This window comes from Lemur catta, chromosome 10 (genome assembly GCF_020740605.2).
Source record: "Lemur catta isolate mLemCat1 chromosome 10, mLemCat1.pri, whole genome shotgun sequence".
Lineage (NCBI taxonomy): Eukaryota > Metazoa > Chordata > Mammalia > Primates > Lemuridae > Lemur > Lemur catta.
Window position 1 is genome coordinate 33,418,087 of NC_059137.1, and position 11,273 is coordinate 33,429,359.

An 11,273-nucleotide genomic window follows, 5' to 3' on the forward strand; every position below is an offset into this window, starting at 1 on the left:
CTTACCTTTTCGTTCTTTGTACTTTCCCACATTCATAACCATCACTGAGGGAAAGTTCCATAATTTGCATATCCATTTGATCCCTTACTGGTGAGCATTACAGTTGTTTGCAGGTTTTTTTATATATTATAAATGAACAGTTTTTTCTGCATAACATATTTTCCTTGTTTTCAAATATTCCCTTAAGGTAGAGTCACAGAAGTAGTAGTATTGGGTCAAAAAAAAAACATTTTTAATAGCCACTTACATTTTCCATTTATTCAAAAGGCTGACCTTCAGGACCACCTTGAAGAGATATTTTTCAAACATCATCTCACCTAGCAGCAGGCAGGAGAACCAGAGGCCTTGACCTCTCAGGATCCCCCTGCCGTAGGATGGTCTGTGTAGGGGGAATTGTAGCCTCAGTGGGTCTCAGGAGTAAAGGAAGGGTCAGGAAACAGAGGGGAAGGAGTTACTGACCCAGGTGGGGGAGTGTCCCAGAGAAGAGGGAGAGGAGGGATTACCTGGGGTCCAGTTAGGGAAACAGGTCACCCATGGTGCCTCCATCCTCCCAGGCACCCTGTCAGTCCCCAGGCGCTGTCAGCTCTGGACCAGAATACCCCTGGTGTGTACACCTGCCTTCTCCTCTAGCTGGCCACACCTGCCCTGGCTCCAAGCCAAGGCTGTGGCTTCTCTGCTGCACTCTGACGCTCTCTCCATCCTGTAAAAGTTGCCGGATGATTCTCCAAGCCCAGCTCCGATCATGCCACTCTGCTCTGTTCCCTCCAATAGCTCCTCACTGCCCTACTGGCTCTAGGATCAATCCCTGGTGTTGGGCTGGCTTTCGGGACTCTCAAGTGTCCTCCAGTCGCCCCAGAAAATCCTGTCTACCATCCAAACTGCCCTTCCCCATGAGTGCGCTGAGCCCTGGGCCTGCTGGGCCCTGCATCTGCATGTGCCCTTTCTTCCCCCGTGGAGTTCTTTTATCCCCACCGTCCTTCCAGACCCTCCACAGAGCCCAGCCCAGGCCACGGCCCTGTGGTGGGCACTCTGTCCTGATACCTTCTGTCCTGGCGCAGGTTGAGTCCTTTCTTCATCCTCACCCTGCACTTCTGAACCACGAGGTCCTGGTGGGCAGGGGCCGCGGCTCACTCAGCTACTGCTCTCCAGGGCTGAGCCCAGAGCCTGCCCCAAACCAGAGGTGTTTCTAGAATAAATGGGCAAGATCAGGGTCAAGTGACAACTTTTTGTCTTATATAAAAAATGTCTTTGGATGCAGCTCAGCCATGTGCAGACTCCTGAGCCACAGAAACTGTGAGATGATAAACGTGTGTTGCTTTAAACTGATAAAACAAAAACCTGCTTTGTCAGTGACAGAGCTAGTTACCAGCCTGTCCCCAAAACTCATCAGTGATTCTAACAAACAGAGGCCTTCACTGTCCTCTATGACACTGCTTTCCTCACTGTTGGCCTCAGGGTTCATTTGCCGCAGGGAGCGAGGATCAAGGCAGAGGAGGCTGAGCTGGAGCTAGGCCTGAGGGACCCAGGGGCCTCTGCAGGACAGTTGGGATGCAGGTGGCATCGTGGCCAGGAGACCAGACATCTACTGGCCAGGAAGGACTCTGAGGCTCAGCAAGGGGAAAGGACCTGCCCAAGGTCACACACGGGCAAGTGGCAGAGCCTGGCCTGAGCCCAGGTCTCCTGATTGTCAGCCCGTGGCCTTCCTGGGGCCCCTGCTACCTCCAGTGCAGGACCCGCGGGGAGGGCAACAGTGGGGGACGGGGGAAGGACCCGGGGCTCTCTCTTCAATCCCGCCCCTACCTCTGTCCCCTCAGCTCATCACTCTGAGAACAAACCCAGATGCAGCAACTCAGAACAGGCGATTCCAGTTCACTCAGAATCAGAAGAAAGAAGATTCCAAAACATCCACCTCTGTCACCAGTGTGAACCAAGCAAGCACGTCCCGCCTGGAGGGCCTACAGTCGGAAAACCATCGCCTGCGAATGAAGATCACAGAGGTACCTCCCTCCGCACCCGGTAGCTGGGGCCCTCTCCCGCCACTTGAGTCCCTCTGACCTGGTGCCGGGACCCTCCGGTCTCCTCCAGACCTTCCGGGCACACAGTCCCGTCTGCTGTGGTTACGGCTGCAGGAACCAGCGGTAACACATAAAACAGACAGAGGTGGTTTGTCAGAACTGGACGTGAGTTTGTTGCCCACCTGGCCCAGGCTCCCGGAGTCCAGCAATACCTGACTCAAGCCATCCTCAGAAAGAAAGGAATTCGTAGAGATATGTAAGCCCCCAGGCCATCGTACCTTCCTAGGTCGGCGTCTGTCTGTCTCTCCCTTCCTCTCTCTCTCTCTCTCTCTCTCTCTCTCTCTGTTTTTCACTCTCCCAACACAACCCAGTATCCACCCACATGTATATGATGTACAGGAAGAGAAGAGGAAATGAAAAGAAAGTTTTCAGGAGGGAGAATGTGCTGCAGCAGACCTACCCTTTGTTCTGAGAGTTCTCAGCTGGTTCTTGAATATTCTGGAGATGCCATACTCAGATTCCTTTGTGCCCAAGCCACACCTCAAATTCTGGACTTTCCATACTAGGGAGGGGAAAGCAAATTACCTTCCTCTTCTCCACCCCTCCCTTGGGGTTGGGGATAGGACCAGACCCATGGTCTGCGGGCTGTGCATTCCCTTCTTAAAGGGATTCTGATTCAGTGGCAGGGGCAGGAAAGTGACAGAGGAAAGTGTGTTGGTTAGGATGCTGGCTGAGCTGCTGTAACAAAGGGGCCCCAAAATAACGTGGCCCAGAAAAAAATATATGTTTATTTCTCTCTCTCCTAATGTTCCTGAGGAGAAGGTCCCCGTTGGGCAGCTCTGTTCCCCACGGTCATGGCCGGACTCGATTCCTTCCCTCTGGCTTCCTGCCATTCCCAGGGTGTTTTCCCATCTGCACAAGGTGGGCGGAAGGCATGTCCTGTTCTCGGTGTCAGGAAGGGAAGAGGCAGGAAGTCCATGCGAGGGATTGCCTTTTAAGCAAGTAACACGAAAAGCGCACACATTTTGCTTCTGCTCCAGTTACACTGGCAAGAACTTACATGAGCAGGCTTAGCCACAGAGGAGGCTGGGAAATGTAGTCTCCAGCTGGACAGCTGCAAGGAAGAAATGAGACACAGGGTCACCAGATTAGATAGATACAGGATGCTCAGTTAAATTTGAATTTCGGATCAACAGCCAATCATATTTTTTAACATAAGTATATTCCATACAATACTTGGGATATGCTTATACTGAAAAAGGATTCATTGTTACCTGACATTCAAATTGGACTGGGCGTTCTGTATTTTTATTGGCTACATCTGGCAGCCCTTGGAGGGGCTCACAGTAGTCGGCCACAGAGAGCCATTGCCCAGATGTCTGTGTACCTAAGGACGCCACTTTAGGATGTGGCAGCCCGCCGTCAGCCACCAGAGCAAAGCAGGAAAGGTGTCTGGCCCCCAAAGCCATTGCAGGTTCTGTCTTACTGTCGGACCTCTCTGTGATTAGTAATGACATGTCTCTGTGCCTTTCACTTCTTGCACACTCCAGCACTGACGGGTTCACTCACTTAGGAAACCCAAACCACTGTTGAAATTGAGTCACAATCTGGCCTCCTGTTCCTCCCGCCCTTTGATCCTGGCCCTGCCGTTTGAGTCACATAGAAAAGGGTATCTCTCTCCGGCTCCGTGTGAAAGCTTATCAATTAACTTCTAATTGAATGGCTGTGCTCCTGACGTCAGGACAGCACTTTACAGTTTATAAGGTCTCCTGCCTTCTACTGTAGTAGGATGCCCACTACCCACCCCAACTACCACCCCCCACCACCACCATCACACACCTTTCCCAGGCTTCTCTGGGGCTGAGTTGCCCCAGAACGTGTACCTGATTTTTCTATAACCTGGGGGTGGCTGGGGCCCATCCTGACTAACTCTGGGTGAGCCCTGCTGGTCTGAGTCCCCCTGACAGCGTGAGGCTCAGAGCTGACTAGCCCTGCATGTCTGCGCTTCCCACCGAGGGTCCTGTTAGGTATCAGTAATAATTATTACAGTAGCAGGTTCCCCTTACTAGGTGTCAGGCACTGGACCAGACTTGCCATGCATTGTCTCATTTGATCTTCACAACACCCCCCTCCCGAGGTAGGTACTGTTATTACCCCATTCTACAGACGGAGAAATTGAGACTCAATTCTCACAAGCCAGGACACAGCCAGCAAGGGGCAGCCTTGGGTTTGCGCCTGGGCCTGGCCAACCCCGGAGCCGGAGCTCTTCCCCTCTCCCTGCCCCACCTCCCTGGGCTTGCTGGGCTGCTCCATCAAGGCCAAAGCCACCACGGAACATGTAACTGCAAAGCACAGGTCCCCCTCATCACAGCTTCTCCTTGAGCAAGAGCTGGCAAGGTCCTTCTGCATCTCCTCCCCAAGATGCAGCGGCCCCCTGGCTCTCAGCGCCCAAAGCCAGGCAGAGGCCCTGCCCTGTGAGGTTTGGCTGCCAGGGCTGGGACAGGGGCAGTGCTGAGGACCCTGACTCAGCTGGAGCCTTTGTCTTCTAGCTGGATAAAGACTTGGAAGAGGTCACCATGCAGCTGCAGGACACGCCAGAAAAGACCACCTACATTAAACAGAACCACTACCAAGAGCTCAACGACATCCTCAGCCTGGGGAACTTCACTGAGAGCACAGGTGAGAGGAGGTGGGGCCCTGGGACGTGGGCACCAGGCTTTCAAACCAGCTGTCCATCTCCCATTCTACAGATGAAGAAACTGAGGGTCAGAGAGGGCAGGGGACTGGTCTGAAGCCACACACGCACAGCTGGAGCACCTGGAAGCCCTGCCCCCTGACCACAGCTCAGTGTCCACTTGGAACCCCACCCTGCCTGGGCCTGGAGCTTCTATTTCTAATCCCTGGTATTCCAGTTCCACACGTACACGACGTGGGCAGCATTCCCACTGTACTGACTGGGGGCACATTGCGTTTTCCCTTTTGTTCTTAGTAGTTTACCTTTACCTCCCTGAACAACGTTTCACGGGTTCAAACACACCCCATCAATGTATAAGGAAAGACTGGTCAGGGAGATACAATATGGTGCTCAGTCTCACCAGCCACCTAGGAAATGCCAGCTGCAATAACACAAACCATTTTTTGCCTAACTTTTGGAAAAAATTTAAAGATTACCAGTGTTGGTAAGAGTGTTTGGAAATGGGCATCTTCTGGTAGTATTTTGGAAGTCAGTCTGGCACTCTCCACATGTTAAGCCACTTGCCCTGGCAACTCCACTAGCAGGAACCTGCCCCTTGCAAATGCTCCCACGTGGGTAAAGATATAAACATACAATGTACATCACAGTGTTATTGGTAGCTGAGAAAAGCTGGAATTAAATGCTCATTATTTGGGGTGGTTTAATTAATTAAGATACAACCAAACATGGCACTATTATTACTATTATCATTATTATTATAAGCTATTTAAAATAAGCTATTATTATAAAAAGTGAGGTGGGTCTATTTGTGTAGATATGGAAAGATCTCCAAGTGAAAACAGCAAGATGAAGGGCAGCACAGTGATTGTGACACACACACATACACACACGTGTGTGTGTGTAAAAGCACATTTTTTAAAAGGTTTGGAAGAACAAACACTAAATTGCTAACAGTATTCACCCATGGGAAAAGGAATGGTGCTGCAGAAGGTAGATGAGAGGGACTCTTTTACATTTTCTTTTATATATTTCTCTATTGTTTGGATTTTGTCATTAGCATATAGTCATTAATTTGTTATAAAATTATTTTTTAATCAATGAAAAATCATGTTTCTTTTATTATTACATAAATAATAAGTATTCCTATTATAGAAGCAATATTACACAAGATATTGGTTGTAAATATGTTTCAACTGAGATACTAGCAAGGAAATTACAAGAATAAAAATTACCCTTAATAATTTTAGTATCTGGTAAAGGTGGGTATTTCAAATTAATGAAAAACTGAATTATTCAATAAATTTAATTGGGATAAATGAGTAGCCATCTAAAAAGAAAAAAAGGTAGATCCTATCTCGCACCTTATACAAAAATTCATTCCAGATGGATAAAGATTTAAACATAAAAAGTGAAACCATGAAAGCACTAGGCAAAACCAAAGGAGAATTTTTCTTAAATAATTTCAGAGGGGAGAAAGCTTTTCTCAGTATGATACAAAACAAAAACCGCAAAAGGAAAGGTTCATAAATTTAGCTACAACGAGAATTTTTTTCTCTTGCAAAAGCCATGATAAGTACAGCCAAAAACTCAAGCAACAAACTCAGCCAAAAAATACTTTAACTCCAATAACAAGCTTATGCCCTTATATAAGGAGAAAATATATGTAATTATATACAAAGTATAAATAAATATATATAAATTAATAAGAAAAAGACCAACAACCCAAAAGAAAAATGAGCAGAAGAGAGCTCTCATAAAAGAAAATAGAAATGGTTCTTACACTTATGAAAAGATGATCAATCTCTCTCCTTATTAAAGGAATGCAAACTAAATCTGCAATGAGATATCATTTTCACCTCTAACACTGGCAAAAATCAGAGATCAAAAAGTTGCTAAGAGTGCAAGGAAACAGGTGGGGAGAGGGGCGTTCTCAAACATTGCCGGTTGAAATAGAGCTTATTCTGACCCAGGAATCCCACTTCTGGAATTTATTCTATATATCTTAGTCTGCTTGTACTGCTATAACAAAATACCGCAGACTTGGTAATTTATAAACAACAGAATTTATTTCTCACAGTTTTGGAAACTGGGAAGTCCAAGATCAAGGTGCCAGTAGACTAGGTGTCTGGTGAGGGCCCAATCTCCACTTCCGAGATGAAGCTTGGATCGCTGCATCCTCCAGAGGGGAGGAACACTGTGTCCTCACATGGCAGGGATGGAAGGGAGTGAACCCACTCCCTTAAGCCCTTTTATAAGGGCCCTAGTCCCATCCATGAGGGCTCCACCCTCACGATCTAATCACCTCCAAAAGCCCTCACCTCTTAATACTATCACATTGGCCATTAAGTTTCAACACGTGAATTTGTGGGACACATTCAGACCACAGCGTTTGCATATATAGTCGATTCTGGTTATTTGGGATAGCAGAAATGTTCTGCAAAGTCACATGAACAGTGAATTAGCCATTGCTCCTAGGGAACATACAGGGTTAGGATCGTGTAAGCCTCTTGCAGGTTGACATTTTTGTCAACCAGTCAATATATAACTTTGTTTTTATGTGTGTTTCTGTTTAAAGACACCTTATTCAATATATATTGTTGATTCATTAACATTGCACTCATGGCCAGTAACACTGTAAGTCAAGCCTGCTGGAAGCTTATCTAACGCACGGATTTTCTCCGCAAGGCACACCACAGCCCTCAGCCTTACGCTTGGGGGCGATCTTAAATAGCAAAATCACCAAGAGAAAGCACAAATATATGAAAAACATGTCGCTAAATAACCTCAAAAAAGGTACCTATTTACAGTGTGAGAGCTGAAAGGAGAAGGCAGAGCCTCACCTTGTTCAACCTCAGCTGGGAGCAACTCAAATTTTTCAAAACTCTGTGCATGGCAGCAAATGACCACAAAATCATGACGAGTATTGATTTGGGGTTACAAATAAATTTCAGCAAGAAGACAAGGTCTGCAAATATGGAGTCTATGAATAATTAGGACCGTACTCACATGGGTACAAAATGGCACACATATCAGGTTCCCACTGCAGCAAAAACAAACAAAATCACCAATGCTTCTCTCCAGGCCAAATGAATCCAAATCTCCCAGGTGGGAGCCAGGTTTCTATATTTCTTTATATCTCCCCAGATGGTTCTGGAGCACAGAGTTGAGAGAATTTCCATCACCATGTTTGGTGGCTACACAATACTCCTTTGAATGGAGGCCCCATAATTTACGTAACTAATCTATGGTTACTGGACAAATTCAGATTAGTTGCAACATTGATATTGTAAATGATGCTGAATTGAATATCTTGTAAATAACTTTGCATATATTCTTGATTATTTCTTTAGGACAATTCCCAGAAGTGGAAATTCTGGGTAAAAAAGAGGCACTTTTTATGGTGTTTGACACAAAGACAGCGTCCCTCTCCATAAGATTATGTCAATTTATACTTCCACCAGCAGTTTACTATTATTATTCTTTTCAACCTTTGCCAACCTCATCAAAATTATTCCTTGGAGATTTTGTTCTTTGTCATTACATCCCTACCTACCCATGAAAAGGGACTTAATATTAGAACCACTCATTTCTAAGTTATGTTGCCTACATTAGTCGACTTGACGTCCCCCCCTTTATCTTGGAGAGAAGGAGGCACGGGGCACGCCACACATGTCCCCAGCATCCTGCTTCTGTCCCAGGGCAGAGGCTTCCCCGCTACACAGACCACACTTGGTGCAGAGGGATGACGGGCTCTTTTGCATTCTCTCTCCTTGGGCATCATCCTACTAAAAATTGCATTGTTGATTTTTAAAAACCAAGTTAACAGAACGTGTTGTGATATTATTGTTTTGCATTCAGATGGGGGAAAGGCCATTTTAAAAAATCACCTCGATCAAAATCCCCAGCTACAGTGGAACACAACAGAGCCCTCCCGAACATGCAAAGATCCTATAGAAGATATAAACTCTCCAGAACAGTAAGTGCCTTCTCCTTGAGAGTTATTGCTGGACAATGTGTTACTCCTACACAACAGTTTACAATTTGCACCATGTTTTCACATCCATTGTTTTATTTGCTCTCCACAGCGATCCCGTGATACAGGTCTAATTACAATGCTCTTTTTACATATGAGAAAACTAATATTCAAAAAAGGGGAGGTGACTTATCGAAGCTCACCCAGTTGTTAAGTGCAGGAGATGGGATTTGAACTTGGGTCTGTTCAACATCAAATCCTGTGTTCTCCACTGAGGCACGCCGTCTTTGCTATGTGTAAAAGCAAACCTTTCTAAATGCATTTACTTAACAAGGATTTTCTGGGACCTGCAATGTGTCAGGTATAGGTGCTGGGGACACAGCAGCAAAGAAAACAGACTCAAATGCCTCCCTTCCTGATGCTCCCATTCTATCTGGAAGGACAACCGAATAAAAAAGAAAGGCATAGGATGTCAAATGACAGGTGCTTTGGAGAAAAATAAAGCAAGAAAAGGGATCCAGGAGTGTCACTTTAAATAGGGTTGTCAGAGAAGACTCAATGAGAAGGTGACATCGAGGGAAAGACCTGAACATCTCAGTTAACTGTTTCCACAGGCAATTTTAGTTCTTCCCGTCTTACAGCAGGTTGGAAGCAGAGTTAGAGACATCAACTCTGAAACTTGGCCTCTGGGAAGTGGCACGCAGCGGAACCAGCAAAAGCCACCAAATCATCAACTGTAGCACGATTTGGGGCCATTAGTGTTAGAGCTAACAGACTATCAACCCAGTTGGCTCCAAGGCCTGGCCAGCGTACTGTCCAGAACAGTTAGTGATGGTTACATGGCATTTGTCAGAGTTTGCCCAGCGTTTGCCTTCACTAGAGTGTAAGCACCTGGAAGGTCAGGTACGAGCCCTCGTGCGTCCTCTGGACTGAACACAGGTGCCGGCCTTAGTGGGTTCTTGGCAAGCGTCTTTCGAATGAATGAAAACATGAGCAGGGTCCTGACAGACAGCAGAATGCTGTGGCTCTGACGACCACGGGACAGATACCCACCTTGCTTAGGCAGACAGCCCTGCCCTGGGTGCCTGCACAGGGCACCCTTTTCCCAGGTCAGAGTTTATCTTCAACTCCCCTTTTTTTCCTGGATGTTTTGCCAACACCAGCTTGCCTTAAGGACTAGATCATGGCTGACATTACACAGGTTCAACTTAAATTTCCAAATGAGATCTACAACACTCTAGTTTCATCCCATGCACACCCGTAAAGTGTCTCTTGGGAGAAGCCTTTCTGGTCAGGGGGGCAGTGTTTCATCTGCACCCATCTAGCTCAGAACCCATCAGTGCCCCAATAACCGCCAAGGGCACACCACTGGGGATGAGACACCCCTGTGAATTGATTGGCCTCCAGCTCAAAGCAACAGGGGTTAACAGAAGAGTCCCAACTTCCCCGGTTCCGGTTTGTTTCCATGAGCACGTTACATAAACTCTCCACCCTTCCCTCAATCCTTCATCTTTATAATGATACAAAAAATAATCCTTCATGCTTTAAATTATAGCAATATTTCTTTTGCCTACTGGGTGTTTGTTAAGATCTGGGGTTTTTGTTTTTGTTTTTGTTTGCATCTTAGTGGCCAGGCACTGGGGACACAAGGAGCCCTAAGAATTCAGCCCCTTCCCTCCAGGAGTGCACTATGGCAGTACGCAATGGAGCCAGAGTGCAGCGGAGCAGAGCAGGGGAACAGTCACCTGGGCACCTTCCCCAAAGCAGCCTTTTCAGTAGTTTAGGTGACATGACATCCAGTAAGACTGGGAGGGCGTGGCAGTGAGAAGGAAGTCAGAGGACAGGACAGCCCCCTTTCCCCTTGCTACTCCTCCATTCACCACAAGCAAATCCACCTCCTGGCTTGGCCCCACCTCCAGTTTTTTTCTGGCTTCATTTCTAGGTATTTACCAAGGGTTCTGGGAGTTTAGAGGAGGAAGGCGGCCCACTCTCTGACATTTAAACCAAATCTTGAAGAAAACACGGTTCATCAGGTCGGGAAACAGAGAAAGAATATTCCAGACAGGGAAACAGTGGAAGAACATGCAGGAGCAGGATTTTAGGGGAAACTATAATCGCTGCCAGAGGACAGGGCTTGTGGGGAGAGGGGAGAAGATTCACCTGGAGAGTTTGGCGAGAGACAGATTGCAGGGCGCCCTGAATGTCACATCAGTGCATGTCCTATTCTCCCTCCCCCGGCTTCCCAGTGTTGGAAAGATAACACTAGTCACCAAAGAAGCTGAAAGACCAGGGAGGAGCGTGTTGGAACTGGCCCAGCAAGCAGGGATGAGGTCCTGGGCAAGGCAGTGGAGAGGGAACAGAGGAAGGATAGAGCCACCGAGGAGCCTTCCAGGGATAGAGCTGAAAGCCAAGTCCACGTGGAAGGGTGCAAGAGTAGAGAACAAGACATGTCTGTGTTTGCAGCAAAGCCCTGTTAGAAGGGCAAAGTCTTATCCTTAGTAATACAGATGGTCCCAACTTAAAATTTTTCAGATTTACAATGATTTGAAAGTGATACATGTTCAGTACAGTATTTACTAAATTACAGGAG

General features: G+C 46.9%; 1 protein-coding gene across 1 annotated transcript in view; it reads left to right on the top strand.

Moving 5' to 3' along the window:
- The window catches only part of GABBR2 (gamma-aminobutyric acid type B receptor subunit 2), a 365,809-nt gene that overhangs the window by 351,444 nt on the left and 3,092 nt on the right, over positions 1–11,273 (top strand). The window contains exons 16-18 of the mRNA XM_045563833.1: positions 1,815–1,997; positions 4,565–4,694; positions 8,569–8,686. Coding sequence (XP_045419789.1) covers positions 1,815–1,997; positions 4,565–4,694; positions 8,569–8,686 — 431 coding nt within the window. The remainder of the gene's footprint in view (positions 1–1,814; positions 1,998–4,564; positions 4,695–8,568; positions 8,687–11,273) is intronic.